This window comes from Gracilinanus agilis, chromosome 4, assembly GCF_016433145.1.
Source record: "Gracilinanus agilis isolate LMUSP501 chromosome 4, AgileGrace, whole genome shotgun sequence".
Classification (NCBI taxonomy): domain Eukaryota; kingdom Metazoa; phylum Chordata; class Mammalia; order Didelphimorphia; family Didelphidae; genus Gracilinanus; species Gracilinanus agilis.
In genome coordinates, this window is record NC_058133.1 from 449,013,821 (window position 1) to 449,036,546 (window position 22,726).

At 39.6% G+C, this 22,726-nt stretch overlaps 1 protein-coding gene across 2 annotated transcripts in view; it reads left to right on the forward strand.

The window, feature by feature from the left end:
• Positions 1–14,463, forward strand: part of S1PR1 (sphingosine-1-phosphate receptor 1) — a 60,108-nt gene extending 45,645 nt beyond the window's left edge. Inside the window, exons 1-2 of one of the 2 annotated variants that reach the window (XM_044672159.1) lie at positions 9,559–9,879; positions 11,618–14,463. In XM_044672159.1, coding sequence (XP_044528094.1) covers positions 11,780–12,922 — 1,143 coding nt within the window. In that variant the 5' untranslated portion in view covers positions 9,559–9,879; positions 11,618–11,779 and the 3' untranslated portion in view covers positions 12,923–14,463. Of the gene's footprint in view, positions 1–9,558; positions 9,880–11,617 lie in introns of those variants that run through there. The other variant, XM_044672160.1, reaches the window with a different exon arrangement.
• Positions 14,464–22,726: the final 8,263 nt, after the last annotated feature.

The following is a 22,726-nucleotide window of genomic DNA, read 5'->3' on the forward strand; positions in this document are numbered from 1 at the left end:
GAAATCATGGAAAAATATTTAAATAAAAAATAAAATAACAAATTGTTCCTCTTTCCAATCATTTCATTAACAAGACAAATTTTGTATAAGAATCTTTGGATCAGAAAGGACAGAACAAAATAGATAATAGAGTTGATACAATGATTAGTAGGGAGATAACGTGAGAGCACCTAGATGTCATTGATGATTTCATCATGTCCAAATGAACTATAGCTTTGGGTACAAAGGTAAAGAAAGGATATGAAATTAATCTAGAATGAGCTATTTTTTTTTTGGAAGCAAATGGATTTAAATGACTTGTCCAGGGTCACACATCTAATAAGTGGCTAAGGCTAAATTCTCACTCAAGTCTTCCTGACTCCAAACTTTGTACTCTCTCCACCATGCCACCTATGAAATATACCATGAGATAATATATTGATGAAGCCATACTAACTTTTTGTGATTACTGCTTCCTTTTCTAGAGATTCACTAATTATCCCTTTAATAACATACTTAAATTTTTTTGAGGAATTAAGCCAATAATAGTTCTGTGTTTCTCTAAAGCAAAGCCACAGTTTGTAGAAATACATATGGGGAGGGTAAAGAAAGAAGCCAATCAAAAGAAAATGTTATCGTAAGCAGGCATGGACATTTCTGTAGTAGTTAATTCAGGCAGTCCTCTTCTGGGTTTTTCAGTAATGTGGTCTAGATCCAAGTAAATAACTTTACAAAAATTAGAATTATGTCTCCTGTAATTGATCACCTGGAAAACAGTAGTTATTAAGAATTTGGTTTTAGAAAAAAATGACATTAAATTATGTCATAAAAAATGAAAGTAAATATTTTTCCTTTGATTAAGTTTCAAATGACTTTAGAATCTTAGAGTTGAAAAGGGCCTCAGAGATCTAGTCCAGTCTCTATCTGGGCAACAGTATCATCTCTACTATATCCTTCACAACTGATTTTCCAGTCCCTGCTTGAAGTCCTCCCAGTGATTAGCAACCACTTTTCTGAAGGGTCCCATTCCACTTTTGAATAATTTTCCTCCTTAGGAAGCTTTTCCTTATACATGAAGAGAAATCTATCTCTTTAAAACTTCCATCCATTTCCCCATCTGGAACCAGAGAGAACAAAATGAATCCCTCTTCCACACTACAGGATTTTGAATACTCTAAAATAAACCCCAAACCCTTACCTTCCATCTTAGAATCAATGCTGTGTATCGGTTCCAAGATAGAAGAGTAGTAAGGACTAGGCAATATGAGTTAAGTGACTTGCCCAGGGTCACACAGCTAGGAAGTCAAAATGCAAATTTTGCAGTATCATTCTATGCCATCAAATAGAATAATAGTTACTTATTTTTTCTTTCAAAACTTCCTTCTTTGATCATTCTTTTCAGAAACAAAAGGGGGTCTTTTCTTGGAGCAGGGGCAAAGGAGGGATCCTCTCACTGTGTAACCCAGACAGGTCCAAATTACACTAATAACATCAACTAACTTTGATGAAGGCCTATTACTTAAAAATAAAGCAAAAACAAGAGTACAAACATTCAACCCTTCTCCCAACACCTTGATGGACTTACTCACTTCTATTTGTCTGGGATAACAAGCTTAAAGCTTTATAGTTCCTATAAAGCATTTGTACCACCAAGTTCACATGCAAAGATAGCATCCGTGCTGAATGAATCTTTATCTCATTTACTTCTAGGCTGAAATCTTGAAAGTCCTTTCCAAAGGTTGTTTCCTTCTTATTCCCTAGCTGTAAAACCTGTCCTTAGACCTGACTCCCAGATTCCTCTGGCTCTCTTAAACTTCAAATCTCTTCAAGTTCAAGATTCCAATCCCCTTTGCTTAGAAAGAGAAAAGCAAAACAAAATAAAACAAAAACAAAAGCAGAGGTCCAAGACTGATGACATTGACTAGTTGTTCCTTTTGTTTTATTTCCTCTTGCCTCTGGTGAATCCTTCACCCAAAACATTTGGTGAGAGACCATTGCTCTAAGGAGAAAGGCTTTAGGGTTATGTTCTCCTCTAAGGTTGTATGGTCTTATGATATGACTCCTACCTTCTAAAGTGAAATAAAGGTTGAGATCAAAGAAATGTGGGATATAGTCATCAGTCTTTGACCTCTGCTTTTGTTTTTTCAATTAAAAAAAAAAAGAAAGAAAGATGCTATCCCAGGTGATCTGCACATGTATTAACTCTTGCCCCTTTACAATAGTTATCATCACTTAATCAGTATTCTTAGTATTTTTGCCTTTTTTTTCTTGATTGTAAAAGATTTTTCTTTATTGATTTTTCTAAAGGAAAAAGTCTGGGAAAGACTTTAGATAAATATTTGATTTGAAATATTCTTCCAAACTAGCCAAGTGTCTTTTATGTTAATGTTTGTTGAATTAAATTGAATTGTAGAACCATAGCATAAAAAATGTATATGATAAGAGCATTAGAGAAGAGAACAATTCTATATTAACTCTAACTAAAAAAAAAAGATAGATAAATCAATGGCTTCATGGAGGAGGTGATATTTGTGATGAGATTTAAAGAACTGACAGGAATTTAATAGGTAGAGATGGGGAGAGAGGGCATATTAGGTATGAGAAAATGGATTGAGAAAATATATGGAGATGGAAAACCTTGGGACATGAGCAGGAAAAGCCTAGCAGTTTGGCTGGAGCTTAAAGGTGACCATGTACAACAGGTATTTCTTTCTTTTTTTTTTAAACCCTTACCTTCCATCTTGGAGTCAATACTGTGTATTGGCTCCAAGGCAGAAGAGTGGTAAGAGTAGGCAATGGGAGTCAAGTGACTTGCCCAGGGTCACACAGCTGGGAAGTGTCTGAGGCCAGATTTGAACCTAGGACCTCCCATCTCTAGGCCTGGTTCTCAATCCACTGAGCTACCCAGCTTCCCCCCACAACAAGTATTTCTAACCTGGGATCTATAGACCCCTTCCATGGATAGATTTCAGGTAATAAGTGAACTAGAATAAGATTAAAAATGGACATCTTTATTTTTCCCTAACCTTAGGTTTCCTTTGTGATCCTTTGAATTTTATTTTGTACATTAATAAACATTATTCTGAAAAGGTCCCATAGATTCCACCTGACTCCCAAAGAGATCCATAACACAGAAGTCTAGAAAAGGCAGTTGGTGCTGGATTGTGGAGAGCTTTTAATACCAGGCTAAAGAGTTTGAGCCTATAGGCCAGTGATTCTTAACCTTTCATATACCACTTTGACTGTCTAGTTAAACCTATGGACCTCTTTTCAGAATAATGTCTTTAAATGTATCTAGTAAAACACATTGAATTCCAAAGGAAGCCAAAGGTTAGTGAAAATAAAGATGTAACTTTTTTTTTCTTCATTCAAGTTCACAGACCCTCTGAAATCTAGCCATGATTTTTGTTGGCTCCAGGTTAAGAACCCTTGCAATAGTCAACAGAAAGATCCTGAAGACTTTGAATATTCACAAAGTGTTTTTAGGATGAATAACATGGCAGTATGAGAGGTAGTGTAGCAAAATGGAGGGAGAACTGGCCTCTGAATACGGAAGACCTGTATTCAAGTCCTACTTTTGACACAAACTAGAAATGATGGTAGACAAGTCACAGGAAATGAATTCTCCAAGACTTTAAACTACATAGCATATGGGGAACTATATTGGTAGAGGGAATTTCCTCGTTAGGATGCCCTCATATCAATAAAATCACAACCTGTCACTAAAAACATCTGGCAACATTGTGAGGATAGGCTGGAGTAAGTAGTCACAAGCAATAGGGAAAATAAACTATGCATAACAGTCCAAACAAGAGGTGATGTAATTTGTCTACATATGTATCTGCATGCACTGGTCTGATGTGTCTACAGTTATAGCAACAGATAACTGCTAAATGACCATCAGTCTCTCCTCTTAAATTCACTAAGTTTTCGAAAGCAACTTGAGACACAAAGCATTGTTTTCTTAAGTTAGTGTTTCAGCATGGGAAGCATTAACAATGTTTATATATGGTTTGGTGCACTCTAAAAATTTGACATTAAAGGGAGTTCTAGGACAGATGTGAATTAACCGTTACTTTAATGAAAGAAACTTTTCATTTTTTCCTGCAAACTCATAACATCCTAGAAGCTAGAGGTCTGATGTTTATTCTTTTAAAGTCCTTCTGACTCATTCAGGTAGAGGGTGGGTACACCAATTGAAACTAGACAGCAGAGAAAGATGTATTTCTTCACATCTACTGGAGAACAGGTACACAGAATCACAGAATCTCATGGGAAGTAAATGTGGCCAGCCGCTGGGTGGAAGTAGTCTATTTAAGAACTGAACAACAGGTATATATTTTTTTGCTAGCTACATATATTTTATCTCACCTCGGTCCATGTTCTTAGATGAAGTAAAATGGAGTGAGGGGGTGGGGCAGGAGTCTTTCTTACCAGGTAAAGTGAAGGAGGAAGGGAACAAACTGCTCTTTTGGGGGTTGAGAGGACCTTGGCAGGAGAGTTAGTTTGGGTTTTCTTTTCTTCAGTTTCTAAGCATCAACTCCACCCTCCAGAGTCCTGAAATTCTCTTCATTTAAAGACTTTGATTGTAATACACCCACTGTAAAACAGTTCAATCTAAAAGGGGACAGAAAAGGGAAAGAAGAGACAGACAGACCAACCGACACAGGGAGAGGGAGAGGGAGAGGGAGAGGGAGAGGGAAATGGAGAGGGAGAAGGAGAAGAAGATATATAGAAAATATATAACCACCTAGGATTAAGGCTGAAATGCCTTAGGGCCTTAGTGATAAATGAGAGGTTTGTTAGATTTTGATGGCTTCCACTGAGAACTGGAAGAGACTCTTAGAAACCCTCTAGTTCAACTGTCTTATTTTACAGATGAGGAAACTGAAATCCAAGGAGATTCAAATGAGTTATCCAAATTCACATAGTAAGTGTACAAGCCAGGATTTGATTTCAGGTATTCAATGCTATTTTCACTGCACCCAAATGCCTCCTTCTCATGACTTTATCTGAATAATTAATTTGAACTAATGTGCTCTTTTGGTGACTCATAAGGTGAAGCAAAGTTCATTGAGACATATATAGGAAAAAGTGTCTACCAGAAACCTCTAATTCGGTGAATGAACTCTATTTGCTACAGACTCTAGACCAACATATCAAACAACCATGCCATACTCATGTCTCTAGACTCCAGATTCACATCAAGAAATCAAGAGAGGTACAGCTAGGTAGCTTAGTGGAAAGAGAGCTAAGCCTAGAGATGAGGTCCTGAGTTCTAATGTGGTCTCTGACACTTCCTAGCTGTATCATACTAGGCAAATTAATTCCAATTGCCTAGCCCTACTGATTCTGGGACAGAAGGTAAGGGTTTAAAAAAAGAAGAAATCAAGGCAATAACCACAGGCAAAGGGGATCTATCACAAAACTATCACTTTTTGGAGATGATATGACCCTACTTAGAAAACCCTAGAGATTTAACTAAAATTGAGATAGTTCATTTTAGCAAAGTCACAAGACATAAATGAAATACAAATAAATCAACTGCTTTCCTATATATAACCCACAAAATCCAACAGAAGTAAATGAAAAAGGTTAATTATATCAAAATAACTATGAAATACATAAAATATTTGGGAATCAATTCAACATTTTATAGTCTAACTTCAACTCTAACCAAGCCACAAAGGAAGGCAAATAATGGAAAAAATGGGTTGCATGGACCCAGAAATAACAGAGTTTAAACTACACTGCAAAATGGTAGTTATAAAAATTGCTTGATAATCAGTTTTTAAAAATGAAAGTTGTTCTGTGGAACAGATTAGGCACACAACAAATAGAAGCAAATGAATGTATTAGCATTTTGCTTGATAAACACAAAGACTCCAACTATTAAAGTAAAAATTCACCATTAAACAAAAACTTCCAAAAACTAGAAAACAATCTGGCAGAAATTATATTTAGACCAAAATCTCACACTAGATACCACAATTAACTCCAAATGGATACCTTGATGTTCTAGGAGATATCAAAAACAAATTAGAAGATCAGGAAAGGAACTATTTCTTTCCAGCTGTGGATAGGGGAAAAGTTCTTGACAAGATGAAGGTAAGAGAGTATCATGGGAGAGAAAATGGACAATTTTCATTATATTAAATTGAGACATTTTTCCACAGTCAAAATAAATTCAGTTGATTAGAGTAGAAACAGTTAACTAAGGAAAAAATGTTTCAGACATTTCACTGATAAAGACCTATTATCCAAAATATATAAGGAACTGATTCAAATATATAAGAACAAAAGCATTTCTAAATAAACAAATGATCAAAGGATAATAAACAGGCAGTTCTCAAAGGAAAAGATCCACTCTATCAAGAGCCATGTTAAAAAAGAGGGTGGGGAGAAGGAGAGATGGAGATAGATTCTAAATGATTAAAAATAATATAAATTCAAATTTAAAATAACTCTGAGGTTCTACCTTACACCTAACAAACTGGTAAAAGTGACCCCAAAAAATGATGATTGAGTTTGTGGAAAGACAGATAATGAAACTGTGAATTGGTCCAACCACTCAGGAAAATAATTTGGAATTATATACAAAGATTTACTAAGTTGTGCATAACCTTTGAACCAGTGATAATACTAATAAGCATATGCCTCCCAAAAACATGAAATAAAGAATACTCATGTGTACAAAAACATTTGTAGTAATTTTTTTTNTAGGTTTCCTTTGTGATCCTTTGAATTTTATTTTGTACATTAATAAACATTATTCTGAAAAGGTCCCATAGATTCCACCTGACTCCCAAAGAGATCCATAACACAGAAGTCTAGAAAAGGCAGTTGGTGCTGGATTGTGGAGAGCTTTTAATACCAGGCTAAAGAGTTTGAGCCTATAGGCCAGTGATTCTTAACCTTTCATATACCACTTTGACTGTCTAGTTAAACCTATGGACCTCTTTTCAGAATAATGTCTTTAAATGTATCTAGTAAAACACATTGAATTCCAAAGGAAGCCAAAGGTTAGTGAAAATAAAGATGTAACTTTTTTTTTCTTCATTCAAGTTCACAGACCCTCTGAAATCTAGCCATGATTTTTGTTGGCTCCAGGTTAAGAACCCTTGCAATAGTCAACAGAAAGATCCTGAAGACTTTGAATATTCACAAAGTGTTTTTAGGATGAATAACATGGCAGTATGAGAGGTAGTGTAGCAAAATGGAGGGAGAACTGGCCTCTGAATACGGAAGACCTGTATTCAAGTCCTACTTTTGACACAAACTAGAAATGATGGTAGACAAGTCACAGGAAATGAATTCTCCAAGACTTTAAACTACATAGCATATGGGGAACTATATTGGTAGAGGGAATTTCCTCGTTAGGATGCCCTCATATCAATAAAATCACAACCTGTCACTAAAAACATCTGGCAACATTGTGAGGATAGGCTGGAGTAAGTAGTCACAAGCAATAGGGAAAATAAACTATGCATAACAGTCCAAACAAGAGGTGATGTAATTTGTCTACATATGTATCTGCATGCACTGGTCTGATGTGTCTACAGTTATAGCAACAGATAACTGCTAAATGACCATCAGTCTCTCCTCTTAAATTCACTAAGTTTTCGAAAGCAACTTGAGACACAAAGCATTGTTTTCTTAAGTTAGTGTTTCAGCATGGGAAGCATTAACAATGTTTATATATGGTTTGGTGCACTCTAAAAATTTGACATTAAAGGGAGTTCTAGGACAGATGTGAATTAACCGTTACTTTAATGAAAGAAACTTTTCATTTTTTCCTGCAAACTCATAACATCCTAGAAGCTAGAGGTCTGATGTTTATTCTTTTAAAGTCCTTCTGACTCATTCAGGTAGAGGGTGGGTACACCAATTGAAACTAGACAGCAGAGAAAGATGTATTTCTTCACATCTACTGGAGAACAGGTACACAGAATCACAGAATCTCATGGGAAGTAAATGTGGCCAGCCGCTGGGTGGAAGTAGTCTATTTAAGAACTGAACAACAGGTATATATTTTTTTGCTAGCTACATATATTTTATCTCACCTCGGTCCATGTTCTTAGATGAAGTAAAATGGAGTGAGGGGGTGGGGCAGGAGTCTTTCTTACCAGGTAAAGTGAAGGAGGAAGGGAACAAACTGCTCTTTTGGGGGTTGAGAGGACCTTGGCAGGAGAGTTAGTTTGGGTTTTCTTTTCTTCAGTTTCTAAGCATCAACTCCACCCTCCAGAGTCCTGAAATTCTCTTCATTTAAAGACTTTGATTGTAATACACCCACTGTAAAACAGTTCAATCTAAAAGGGGACAGAAAAGGGAAAGAAGAGACAGACAGACCAACCGACACAGGGAGAGGGAGAGGGAGAGGGAGAGGGAGAGGGAGAGGGAGAGGGAGAGGGAGAGGGAGAGAGAGAGAGCTGGAAGAGAAAGACAAGAGGAGAGGAGAAAAGAGAATGACAAAATATTAGGAACCTGGAAGGAACCTGGAAGACCAAATTAAGTCCAGTTCTCTTGTTTTGTAGATGGATGGTGGCATTGAGGGCCACAGGGGTAAAGGGATTTGATGACCCGCCCAAAAGGCTTGTCTCCACACCCAGTTTCTCCCATCTTGGAGTTTTAGCCTACTTTAGATAGACGTGGAACTATCCCCTTCCATCCCCCTCAGTTTTTCCCATCATCCCGGGCTATCTTTCTCCTCTCATTTCCCATTTCTCCTGTGACGCGATGCTATGGCATTCCACTCAACAAAAGCCAATTCCTACCCACACCCCTACCCACAATCCCTGCCCCTCCTCCTTGTCCCCATGATGCTCTCCTTAGCTAGCCTCAGGAGAGAACTAGTGGTGAGAGGAAAAGAGAAATGAGGCAAGCAAGGGAGATGAGGGACATTCTTCGCATCCCGCCCATTCAACTTGCCTAACTCAAAGACCACTTTGCCAGCTCCCTCCCTCCCTCTCTCTCTCTCTCTCTCTCTCTTTCTCTCTCTCTCTCTCTCTCTCTCTCTCAGGTCCTCCCCCTCTTTTCTCCCAAGCGCAGCCCCTGGCGTCTTGCAAGCGTCTCTCTGGTTCCCAGCGCCTTCCTTTCTATACCCTGTGGTTACTCCCCTGCGGCCCAGGGCTGAGACTTTGGTTTAATCGCTTCTGGGGGCGGACAGGAGAGGAGGCTGCGTGGAAATGACTTTGGGGAGCGTGTGGGAATGTGGAGGCGCGGGAAGGAGGCTGGAAGGAATCAGTCTAGGGGTTTGCTTAAGAGAACCCTGTGTTAGGCATCCATACACTTAGAAAAAAAGAGAAGTTTCCCAAAGCGCACAGCCTCCTCCCTCCCCCACTCTCTTTTCAAAAGAGTAGCGGGTATGAATAAGCTCCACCACCCGGGAGCAGCACCGTGGCAGCTAAAGGACCGTGATTTATTCATTATAGCTACCAGGGGGCAGCCAGGCTCCTCCTCCTAAGCTAGGTCTGGTTGGTGATTTGCGTCCCCCTCCTCTTGGTCTCCCCTCCCATCAACCCAAGCTCCTTTCCTGGAGAGTCCAGAGCGACTATTCAGATCCAGAGAAGCCCCAGCTGCCGGAGGAGGGGGTGAGAGGGTAGATAAGTTAACCCCTCCCAGTCCCTCTCAAAGCCAGTCGCAGAAGAAAACACATACACGCCAGTGTGGCCAGCAGTACAGTTAGTTAAACTCGCTGGTTTGGGCTCCGTCTCCCGCTTGCACCTCCTGGACAACCGGGATCGCGTTTAGCTGGCTATTGGAGAGCAAGGCGAAGGAGGGTGGGGACCCCTTGCTAAAGGAAGTTTGGTAGCTCGGGTTGAATTCGGGCAGCAAGATGTCAAGTACGAGCTCCTGCCGACCAGTGGCATTTAAAAACGAACTTTGTCCTGCCTGAGCTAGGTAAGAACGTTGGGGAGCAGCGTGGACTGGGGGAAGACTGGAGGGAGCCCGAGTCCTGAATGGGTTTGTGGTAGCGAACTGTTGAAAGCAAACTTTGGCTTTGGATACGAACTTTTAAAATGTGCACGCAAATGTGATTCTTATTATTTTTAAGAAAACGATATGTCTGGGCGATTCTCTTCTTAGGAAGGCGAATCAGACAGGATGACCCTGCTGACTTTTTTACCTGCCACACTTTTTGGGAGGCATTTGTAGTTGTGATTTGTAAGAGTTTAAGGGCAGCCAAATCGAAATTGGACGAAAGGCTGGGAAAATCCGCGGGTGGTCAGCCGAAAGGAAGGAAAAGGGGGAGGGGGGGGCATTGTTGCAATGGATCCTATAGACAAAGCATATAGAAAAAGTACTAAAAAGAATATAAACTTGCTCTGTACTGGGTCCCATTGCAAAATTCGTTGGGAAGGAGAGTGGGATGTCCACAAATTACGTGCAGAGAAATTTCTGCTTATCCGAGATAGGTACTACGTTGCTCTTACACGGTCCATTTGTTACCTAGTTATTCCCATTGCTTCTTTTACCTTTAGGATATTAAGCAATTTCACTTTCTAGTTTTGTGTAACCTTGGCGGTTTACCCTCTCACTTTCTGGCTCATTGAAAGCAAGCATTCCCCCTCCTCCCCTACCTCCACCCCCCTCTTTTAAAAAAGAAAAAGGGGGTGGTTTTTAATGCACGTTGTAATCTCTTAAAAGTTCAATTATTTAAGTTTTGAGAGAATAGTTTTATAGAGGAACCTCAGAACTGGATAGCCTCCATTGCCATTTCTATTGATAACTGTTTTTTTTTTTTTTAACCAGAAAAAAACAAAGTTGTGCACCTATTTATTAGTGATCTCAAACGCTGGGGTCTGCAGAAATCCCTTTGTTATGAATGGATTCACCAAGTTCCTTTAAATGTTACTTGTGCTGTACTTACTACTGCCTTCAAAGGTTGCGCAAAAAAGAAAGAGGAAAAAATCATTTTAAGTCCTCTAAGCTTTCCTGTTTACAGCTTAGCTTGCTGCTTGACCTCGCTTCACACACCTCACTGGAGCCCCACACTAGTGATCTTCACTGTACAGGCACACCTGCTTCTAGAGGATGCTATTAATAGAGTGAAAAGAATGATTTAGTTTATGAGCTGATTTTCTTGAAAATTTCATACATAACAATTAGGCGGTAGTTTCTTCTTTTTAGGAAGGGGGAGGGGAGAGGCGTCCGAATCCTCTCTCCCAACCCCCACCCTCGGTTTCTAAACTTAAAAAGTTTTAATTCCCTAGACTGGATTGGAGTGGGGTGGTCAGGGAAGCATCTGGAAGTGTGGGACAGGGTAGGGGAGGTGTGCCTCACTCAAGGAGGTACTAGGAAGAGGTCTGGAAGAAATTTAGAAATGCAATGTGATCCACTACCAGCATTCCGAGGATTAGTTTAAAAATTCTTCCCTGATTCGCTCTGTCCAGTTTGGGAGGGATGAAGGAAAACATGGGATTGTTTTTTCCCAGTTTGGGGAAAATTTGGGACTTTTCATTTTGCAAGAGTTGGACATTCGATATCTTTCTTGTAGGCTACTTTCCCAGCCCCCTCCCCACTTTCTCTCTTTTAGAAGCCTCTTAACATGGACAGAGCCCTAGTTATAGCTCGGATGAGCTTTATGCCAACTTAAATGTGCCCTTTTTTCTGATTCTATTTTTTGTGCCTCTTTTAGGGCCGAAATCTGCGAGGCCCCCTCAGCAGGGAAGGGCTACAGAAAAGACCGGCCACCGACCACTGTCACTGTCCCGGCATCGAAGCCTCGCTCGACTTTGCCCTCTAGCGTCCAGCTGGGGAGGTGCTGCATTGGGCTCCTGCAGGCCCTTTTCCCAGCACCATGGGCTCCACCAGTGTGCCGTCGGTCAAGGCCTTTCCCAGCTTCGTCTCTGACTATGTCAACTATGATATCATCGTCAAGCATTACAACTACACGGGAAAGCTAAACTCCAGCGCGGAGGGCGGCCTCAAAGTGACCTCGGTGTTATTCATCCTTATCTGCTGCTTCATTATCCTGGAGAACATTTTTGTCCTCCTGACCATCTGGAAAACCAAGAAGTTCCATAGGCCCATGTACTATTTCATTGGAAATTTAGCCCTGTCGGACCTGCTGGCAGGGGTGGCTTACACGGCCAACCTCCTTCTTTCTGGGGCCACCACCTACAAGCTAACCCCAGCACAGTGGTTCCTACGGGAGGGTAGCATGTTTGTAGCCCTTTCAGCCTCAGTGTTCAGCTTGCTGGCCATTGCCATTGAGCGCTACATCACCATGCTCAAGATGAAGCTACACAATGGGAGCAACAGCTTCCGCTCCTTCCTGCTCATCAGCGCTTGCTGGGTTATCTCGCTGATCCTGGGAGGCCTGCCCATCATGGGCTGGAACTGCATTGGCTACCTACACAGCTGCTCCACTGTGTTGCCCCTCTATCACAAGCACTATATTCTCTTCTGCACCACTGTGTTCACTTTGCTCCTCCTCTCCATTGTCATCCTCTACTGCCGGATCTATTCCCTGGTCAGGACTCGGAGCCGCCGGCTGACCTTCCGCAAGAACATGTCTAAGGCGAGCAGGAGCTCGGAGAAGTCACTCGCGCTCCTCAAGACGGTCATCATTGTCCTGAGCGCCTTCATTGCCTGTTGGTCCCCTCTCTTCATCCTGCTCCTTCTGGATGTGGGCTGCAAGGTGAATACGTGTAAAATTCTCTACAAGGCGGAGTATTTCTTGGTGTTGGCGGTCCTCAACTCAGCCACCAACCCCATCATTTACACGCTGACCAACAAGGAAATGCGGAGAGCCTTTGTCCGCATCATGTCCTGCTTCAAGTGCCCCAGCGGGGACTCGGGGGCCAAGTTCAAGCGGCCCATCATTGGTGGCATGGAGTTCAGCCGCAGCAAATCCGACAATTCTTCCCACCCACAGAAGGACGATGGCGACAACCCGGAGACTATAATGTCTTCTGGGAACGTTAACTCCTCTTCCTAAAACTTAATTCTGCTGCAGGCCTACAGGGGGTGCTGTGTTGACGCCTCCCCCTCCTCACTCCCCGCTTTTTGGGAAAGTTAGGTCAGAGCTCTAGGGTGCGATCCACCCCCACCCCCACCCCGAAGGGTGCTGCTGCAGGGCCCTAGGAAGTAAGGGAGGGGAGGGAGAGAGGGAGAGAGGGAAGGAAGAGCCAAAAAAGCCAAGTGGTGGTGCTAGCTGGGCGGTGGGGAGTTTTAGTCCACACGAACAATGCACCAGGAAGGGTGGAGCTCTGTCCCAGAGAGACAGACTGTCCTGGCTCCGAATACGTTTCCTCCCTGGAACTTGTTTTGACTTTGCACTGAGCCTGACTAAGGTTTAACATTGTCAGGCTCCTGAAAGTTTCAGCTGATTACTTCTTGAAGTCTTGATCAATGTCCCTATGTGAAAGTGTCTGTTTGGGTCTTTGGGCCTTCCTTTGTTGGGGATGGAAAACATGAAAGAGAAGTTGGTTCCCTTTGCCCTAGTTTCTGTCAATGGTTTGTGGCCCCCTCCTCTCTCTCTTTTCCCTCCACCGCTACCCATGTAATTCCTCTCCTTCTTCCACTGTCCCCGTTCCAGTACCAGGATTTTCCATTCCTGTGTTAGCTCCTTTTCTTTCCGTGGGGGGGAGGAGGAGGGGATGGAAGCACACCACCCCTGGACCAGCTGCAGTAGTCCCCCTACACTCACCTGTGAGGAAGCTGACATGGCTTTTAGATGTCGTGTAATAAGAGTTGCTGAGTCCAAAGTTCCCACTTGGAGCCAGGTTTGTTATTTTGTTTTTAGGAGGCATTTCTTGATATCTTAATGACATGAGCTGCCTTACCCTAGCTCCTGTGGTTGAAAGCTGGAGGGAAAAGGTCCAGTTTATCTAAACATTAGTTTATTTGAGAGGTTACTTTGAGGATCCAACCTTTGACCCCAGTCTCCTGAAAAGGGTGTAAGAAAAACTGACAAATGGAAGTGTTCTTTGAATGCTATAATCCACCAGATATCTCTCTGCCTTCTAAATGCCCTTGCCTGACACTTTGGGATATCTGACCTTTGGCACTTAAAGCAATGCTTTGTTGCATTTCATCGGGTTCCTCGGCTTTTGAACAGAGAAGTGTTGGTGTTTTATGGATTTGTGTTCAGATTTACTTTCCATGTTCTTTGAATGTATTTGTTTCTGCATCTTTTGTTTTTACTGGATTTCCCCCCTTAACCTGTGTTAACCGAGTTGAATGTGTACACGTGTTAACAAGATGCAGGTCCTCTGTGCCCTAGAGCATTACTGTAACAGACAGGGACACTTCAGGTAGCTCCCTCAGAACTCTCCATTACTATACAGTTACTGGGGAGGTGTAGAAATGTTGTAAAAAGAGTAAAATAAAAATATATCTCTGCCTCTGTAGTATGGTTTCCAGTGCAATTAAAATGATTTTTTTTGTTTTGTTTTGAAGATAGTATTTAAAAGGTCTGTTCAATTTGCACATAGCTTTACCTACTTTTAAACATTAATAAACTGATTTTTAAAAAAATACCATTGCCAAGAGTATTTTTGGTTTAATGTTTTCCCCCTCTTAATATGAAAGTTATAGTAAAGATTTCATCATTACTTCTTTTAAAAGCCTTTATTGATAACTTCAGGCATAAAAAAAATAATTGTGGTTCCTTCTGAAACCACCAGATTTTCTGCAGGAAGGGGAACTTCAATATGTGAACAATGAAGAGTAGAAAAGAATGAGGTAATTACCGACCTTGAAAATACCACAGTAGCAAAAACCATGCATTTTAATGAATTGTTGGGGATCTGAAATACAAAATGCTTTTTTTTTTAAACTTGTCAGGACCTCATAGAGAACTCCCTCTAACCATGCAGACCCCCAACTCTCCTGCAATTTACAGTCTTAAAGGACTTATAAGTGACATCTGAGTTTGAATTTGAACCTGAGTCTTTTTGACCTGAAGCCAGTTCTTTATCTAGCTTGACCAGGTGTTCTTAATCTGTTTTTGTCTCATGGACCATTTTGGTAGTCTGATTAAAAACTGGAGATCTTCTCAGAATGTTTCTAAATACATAGAATTAAAAACATAAGATTACAAAGGTAACCAATAACTGAAGTATAATCGTTAAAAATTATTAAAAAGGAAAGTTCCTGGAACCCAGGCTAAGAACTTCCTGTTTTAAATTATTTTGCCTCTCAAAAGGAAAATGCCATGGATTATAGATGCATTGTGACATTTAAGACTGAGTTGAAAAACATGTGGTAGTAAAATCTGGGTTTTAAAGGAATGGCATATAACTGGATAACTAAATTTGGGGTATAGATAATAGGAGATGTTTAGAAATACTGGGGATGAAGGACCTAGAAGATCTATATAGTTGAACTGTGAGATTCTTAGGAGCCTACAACCTAAACATGGCATTTTTGTTGTCGTTCAGTTGTTTCAGTCATGTCTGATTCTTCATGACTCCATTTGGGATTTTCTTGGCAAAGATACTAGAGGAAAATTTTGCCATTTCCTTCATCTTAATTTACAGATGAATCAATTAAGGGAAACAGGGTTATGTGACTTGTCTAGGGTCCCACAGCTAGTAAACATGTCTAAGGCCAGATTTGAACTTCAATCTTCCTGTCTCTAGGCCAGGCATTCTATCCACTTGTTTGTCATTTGATGTGTTGGATAATCATTATGTCAGCAGGATTTATTCTGTGTCTAACTTGGTTTTTCCCCAGCTGCTTCTACTCAATCCACAAAGCAGAAGAACCCTGAAAATGGATGCTAGAAGCCATAAGATGTTCAGTGCCTTTTCTTCTGAATAGTTGCTATTACCTTCACAAACTGAAAAATGGAAGGAATATGGCAAAAATCGGATTATTCTGATAGTTTCCTTCTTCCTTGTTTACTCTCCCTTTTTCTTTCTTTTGTTCACTTTCTTTCTCTTGACCTATCTTGATCTATCTCTTCCTATCATTTATCCAAGTCTTCATGTTTTGGTTATCTGGAATGTACTTTTAGAAAGACCAACCTTAATACGTAATCTAGAGAATTTAAGTTAGTCTGTTTGACTCTCTCATCCTTTCTTTTGTTATTACTCTGAAAGGTAGTGCTTTCAAGTTCCATTGAGTGTGTACAGGACACAGTTGGGACATAAAGATAAACCTCACCTTATACCCTATATGTCATTTCTATGTAAGGTTAACTGTGGGAAACAGGAGCCTGTTCACTGAGGAAGGCCTTAGGTCACAACCTTCAGCTTCCTGAAGGAAATGCCAAAAATGCCCTGAAGACAAAAGACTGGAAACGGACTGGAATGTCTCTCCATCTGTCTGCTGGGACGGACGGAAGGAATGATTTCATGTATACTCACTTCCTAGGGTTTTAATTACAGTGTTGAACAGAATGGAAAAGTATGTCCAATCTGTAGCTATGGGGAAGATAAAATCCTGAGCATTTGGGCTTACCTTCAGCCTAGCAGTGGCATGCTGCTAGGGATAGGTTGGACAGGAAAGGGTGGGCAGTAGTGATGGAAATGGAGAAGATTGGTAATAGAGGAGATAAAACCTCAGTAGCCCATCTGTGAGCACATCATCTGGTAGTCTGGGTGCACTCTCAGAAATCTCACTTCCTGGAAACTCCAGACAGTGTACCTCATTCCAAAAGAGCTATGTAGTCACTGAACTGTGGCATTCCTGGGTAGATCTGTGGCAAAGCATTAGTTCCTGCCAAAAACTAGAGGACCAGGGAGAAGTCTTCTTTCTTTTCCTAGTATGAACATTTGGTTTGACTTCACCCTGCTCTAGAGTTTAAATGTGAAAAAGAAAAGCTCACTAGTCTTGCATTTGTACTAAAAAGTTAAAAATCTTCCTTCAAAAATCTACCATGTTGTTCTTTAAAAGGAGGCAATCCAAAATAACCACAATTTGGGAACCATCGTCCTACTCTTATTTTTATGACATTAATCTCGGGCTAGAGATAATTCTAGTATTGGCTACCAAATTGGACTCTCTACTTCTAGTTTTTCCCTTCTGGTCTATCTTCTTACCCAGCTGCCAAAGTATATTCCTGAAACACAGATCTGACTGTGTCATTTCCATACTCAGAAATCTTTTGTGGCTCCTTATCTCCAGGATGATATATAAAATCCTTAGCCTGCATTTAAAGCCCTCCAAAATCTGATACCCTCATTCCTTTAAAAAGTTTTATTGATGCTTCTTGTTTTTACATTACTTTATTTTCAGATATAATTCTCTCCTTCCTTCTTGTTCCCTCCCCCAACACCGAGTTCTTCTTTATAGCTAAGAAAAACAGTTAATCAAATAAAGAAATAACAGTGATTGAATCTCATAGTGTATACAGCATTCTGTAGCCTTGGTTCCCATCTATATCCTGGATGATCTTGAGCAAGTCATTTTTGGACCTCAGTATAATTAACTAGAAAACGAAGATATTGGACTAGAGGGTCAGTTTTATATCTATGAAACTCTGATCCTACTGAAAGGAGGGAGATTTGCTTTATTATTTGTTCTTTCAGTTCAAGATTGGTCCTTACAGTTACCCTTCCTTTAGATATTTCATTTACATTATAGTAGTCATAAGTCACTTACCCCAGGACAACACAGGATCTGAGGGTTCATTTTGAACTCAGGTCTATCCTGCCTCCAGGTCCAATGCTCTATCCTCTCAGTTACCTAACTACCTCTTGGCAGCTAATAATCTACTTCATGTACTCTTTATTATAGTCAAACTGAACTAGTTGTGAAATGACATTCCCATTTCTATGCCTTTGAACAGGCTGTCTCTCATGTCTGGAATGTATTCACCTCATTTCTTCATCAGAGATCCCCTTTATCATTGTCATTTCATTTGTATCAACTGCTTCATGATCCCATTTGGAGTTTTCTTGGCAACTTAACAAGATACTGGAGTGCTTTGCTATTTCCTCCAGCTCATTTTACAGATGAGGAACTGAGGGAAACAGAGTAATGTGACTTGCCCAGGGTCACACTAAGTATATAAGGTCCGATTTGAACTCAGGAAAATGAGTTTTTCTGACTTCAGGTCTAGACTCTATCGGCTATATTACCTAGCTGCCTAAAATGAAGTTGATGATAACTTAAAAGGTGACAAATGACTGATTTGTTATTGTTGATTTGTTATTGTTGTTTAGTGGTGCCTGTATGGAGTTTTCTTGGCAAAGATACATGTGGTCTGCCATTTCCTTCTTTGGTGGATTAAGACAAACTGAGGTTAAATGCCTTTCCCAAGGTCACTGCTAGTGTTTGAGGCTGGATTTGAATTTAGGTCTTCCTGACTCCTGGCTCACCACTCTATCTACTGAGCCATCTAGTTGCCAACTTTCTCTATGCCCTTTCAAAGTACAGCTCAGTGTTGGCTCCTATTTGAGACCTTTTCTGATTTTCTGACTTCTCCAATAATTAGAACTATTTGTATATATATATATATATATATATATAGTGTTTCCCCCTTTCTTCACCATTCTTCCACTCCTGTCATATTTTCTTTTCCTCTTCAATAAATTTCAATCATGTTATAGATGTTTTGAATATTTGGATTGTTTTTTCCCAATTGGATCACATCCTCAGAATCCTCCTACATTACTTTGGAGACTTTAAAAATAATCTACAGAATACTACCTTTGTGGGAAACTTCAAGAGAGAATAAAGGAAGCTTCACAGAATGACAACTCTCACTTTGTAGAACTCTCAGGCAAAAAGTATGACAAGTATGGTATTGTGGTGTGATCAACTGATACAATAATCTGAAAGTGATATTTTGCTTTTCATTGTGCTTCACGAACCGTTCAGCTAACTGTCAGGATTGTGATTACAGTTATTTACGGTGATTTGGGAGCTGTAGATATTTCCTGCATCCTCGAGAATTAGCTATAGATCCTTCCTGTAGCTTTCCCAAAGTACAGTCCTAAATTTGGGATTACTCATCTCTAAGGAAGACTTTTAAAGGAGGAAGGGAAAAGATGAGGAGAGCCAAGAGGAAAAAAAGCAAGCAAGGAAATAAGTTTAGACACTGACTCTGAAAAGTTCTAGACCCTAAGGCAAATCTGATTCAGTATGGTGCTTCTGTCCCCTGTCATTCTAGTTTCTTTCAAGGTTCAACTAAAGGTTTACCTTCTTCATGATACCTTTGCCAGTTGTTAATGTCTCTCGCCTCCAAATTACCCTCTTTTTCTTCCTATTGCTCTCTCCTTATTATCTATGTATGTATCTATATGTGTGCATCTATGTATGTATGCATCTATCTGTCTATCTAAATATCTGTATGTCTATCTATCTGTCTATCTTAACATATAGTAGTGACTAGAGGAACTGGCCTCAGACCTAGGAAGACACACTAGGATCTAGTTCAACCTCTGGTTCATTATGGCTGTGTCACCACGGTCATATTACTTAACACCTCAGTCCTCAAGGCGACTCTAAGGCTGTAAATTGCAAAAAAGATGTTGACCTGCATTGCTACAGGGAGTTTCTTCCTCCAGGAGTTCTCTAGACCAATGAAAATATAAGTTTAGTCTCCATTTGCTAACTTTGGAATTCAGCCCATGATTTTGTTAGTGAGCTTAGGGAAAGCTAGAGAGAGGTTCCAGTTAGGAAAACCCCATTTACCAATGCAAGTTGCCACTTTCTCTATAACTTACAACCTCAGAAAGTTGCCTAGATTAGTGGTGTCCAACTAAAATAGAAATGGGGGCTACTAAGAGATTCAAAAGGATCTTTGTGGGCTGCATATTGGCTTAGAATAAAAAATGTAAAATCTGTTTTTATCATATTTTTATTTATTTTGTTAAATATTCCCTAATTACATTTTAATCTGATTCAGGAAATATTTAGGGGTATTGTGGGCCTCATGAGATCCATGGGCTGCATGTTGGCACAGAGTAGGTACCTAATAAATGTTGAGAACAAATTGTTGTTTTCTTAAAGAACTTATTAATAGAGTCATAGAAGAAAGTTTCCAGAGTAAGTTGTCTGTTGCAAAAGAATTATTTTATTTTGCCTTTCCTCTTGATAAAGGACCCAGATTTATATTATATGTTTGTTTGAAAATATGTTGTAAGAACTGTTGGAATACAAATGTAGATGAAAATGTGATTCATCACTTGTTTTTATTTGGGCATAATATTTTGGTGTTTTGGTTTTATAAGATTATTCATTTACAAAACTGATTAATATAGAAAAAAGAAAATATATTGTAACATTCAAATATATATATATATATTTCCGATGAACAAACACTAATAAAAAAACTGTAAAGGACAAACAAAAATAAATAATTGACTGATTAATAGATCGCTTGACATTTCTGGACTAGATCACTGATTGGTTAAGTGGCTTATACAGAGTCACAAAGCCAGTTTTGTCAGAGGTAGGACCCTGTGTATTAATTTTGTATATACTTTGTGTATATTATTTGTGTCTATCTATGTATATATGTATATATAGATACAAATAGGTGTATATGTGTACATGTATGAGTACATATGAGACATATTGTCTCCCTCAATGGAATGTAAGTTCCCTGAGGGCAGAGAGCCCTTTGTTTTTTATTTTTGTATCCTCATCACTGAGCACAATGTCTGTCACATAGTAGGCACTTGATTACATGCTTGTTTATTGATTGTTCCATTCTCCTTTTCAGCTTCAATCACTGTTTGATTCCTACTACCTTCATACCTTTCTTTTTCTCCCTTGAATTGAATGATGAAAACTAAGGCTTAGAGTTTAAGCATATCTATTCAAGAAGATCAGTTTTGAGTGCAAGTCTAATGGACAGGCATTCTCTCATTATGTCTTTCTGAAATAAATTCCAGTCACTCATTTGGCCGTTAAGGAAAGACAGCTCACATTGCCAATATTTTACTATCACTTGGTGAACTATTGCTTTGGCTTCATACAGACATGGGATATATGAGACCTTCCTCAAATAACTATGAGAAAGGTCTCAAGGGGTTCCATAGAATATGGCTGAGATCCTAAAGGGTTCCGTAGAAGGAAATTTGGTTCAGAGATATTCTCTTATGCCTCAGAACTAAATTTCAATAGTGCTAAATAATTGCGACATTATCATGCTTTCTTTGTTTCCATAGGATGAGAATTTGGCTCAATGTCATTATCTGTAATCCCTTTTGAATTTCAATGCTCTGGGTCAGATATTTGGAAAAGACTGGGCTACAGTTAAATTGTCACAATAAAAGACTTATGATAACATTAAGATTTATGTCTTAAGATGATTGATGGTGTTGTCAATTTACTTGGCATCAAGAATGAAGCTTTTATGCCTGGGCAAAGATGTCAAGGTGGGATAATATTTTAGCATGTACCCCTGGCACACAGACCAATGTGATTCAAATTATTTCCTTTGTGGCAGGCTTCCTAAACCTGGCGTTGTTTGAAAAATTAATGTTCAACCTAATGACATTGCCGGTTGGTCTTTGTGCACAGTACTGTATAGTACCAATTTATCTAGTATAATGTGAGATCCTTGAGGGCAAGGCTAGCTTTGACTCACAGTAGGTGCTTAATAAATGCTTGTGTTAAATTGAATTGAATGAACAAGTGCTAGGCAGAGAGAGAAACCAAGAAAATCAAATTCATTGTGATGTGGGAGAGCTTAAAAGTAAAACCTGGATCTGGACAGGTTTGTCAAGAATGATGGACTCCAATAGCTAGCTTAAAAATAAAAGAGATTTATTAATTTGAATGTAAGTGGAATGAAATGGCCGAGGGAGGCAGCGTAGGACAGAATATTATAATGGAAAAAGTATACTTAACACGCTTCCACAGGTTACACTTAGGTATGAGGCATTTGTGGACATTGGTTTATGTAAACTAAAATCATAATAACTACCTATTTTAATTACATTTTTTTGAACTAAGATTCTTCATCATTTGAGAACCAGAGACATTAGAGCAAAGAAGATATGGAGTGCTCTCCAAGGTTAAGAGATTTCCCTGGTATGATAAGGGAAAGTCTGGAATCAGAAGTGCAGCCTGGAGAGGAATAAAGACTTGGTTGGTTGACCTGGGCTTCCTTCTCTTCCTTAGAATGGAGTTTTTACAATACCTTTTACTCTGCAAAACTGCCTCTCAAATGAGAGGGGGATGGACTAGAAGACCTCTGAGACCCCTTCCAGCTCTAGATCTATGAACCAGAAATTTAGAAATGTTTCTTAGCAGAGAGAATCATATTGGACCTATGATGAAGGTGGGAAACAGATCTTTTTTTTTTTTTTTGTAAAAATATTTTATTTTACCAAATTACATTGCAGTGGCAATTTTCCACATTGAAGTTATGTGATCTGAACATCTACTTTCCTTTCTTCTCTCCCCCTTCCTGGAGTTGGTAAGCAATTTGATCTGGGTTATAAATGTATTGAAACAGATGAATGTTGATGAGTTTTTTCTGTTCTTCAAGCTGATCTATTTATTAAAATGGACCCCCCTCTGGTGCAGGAGTCAGATTCATAAAATCATAGCATTTTTTTCATTATCAGTACTAGCTGCCTAACTTTATTAAATATTGTTTTCCTTCCTGGAACACCATTATGATATTTTCTCTTTGTTTAACATGTACATGTGAAGGTTTCATTTGAATGAGACTAAAATAGTTTTTTAGTTCTACCAGGAAGAAAGGGAAAGTAGGAAAAAAATGTTCATCTTGGGAAGAAACATGACACATGTCCTTAATAATCAGTCACAATGGGGGCAACTAGGTGGCTCAGTGGATAGAGAGCCAGGACTGGAGATGGGAGGTCCCAGA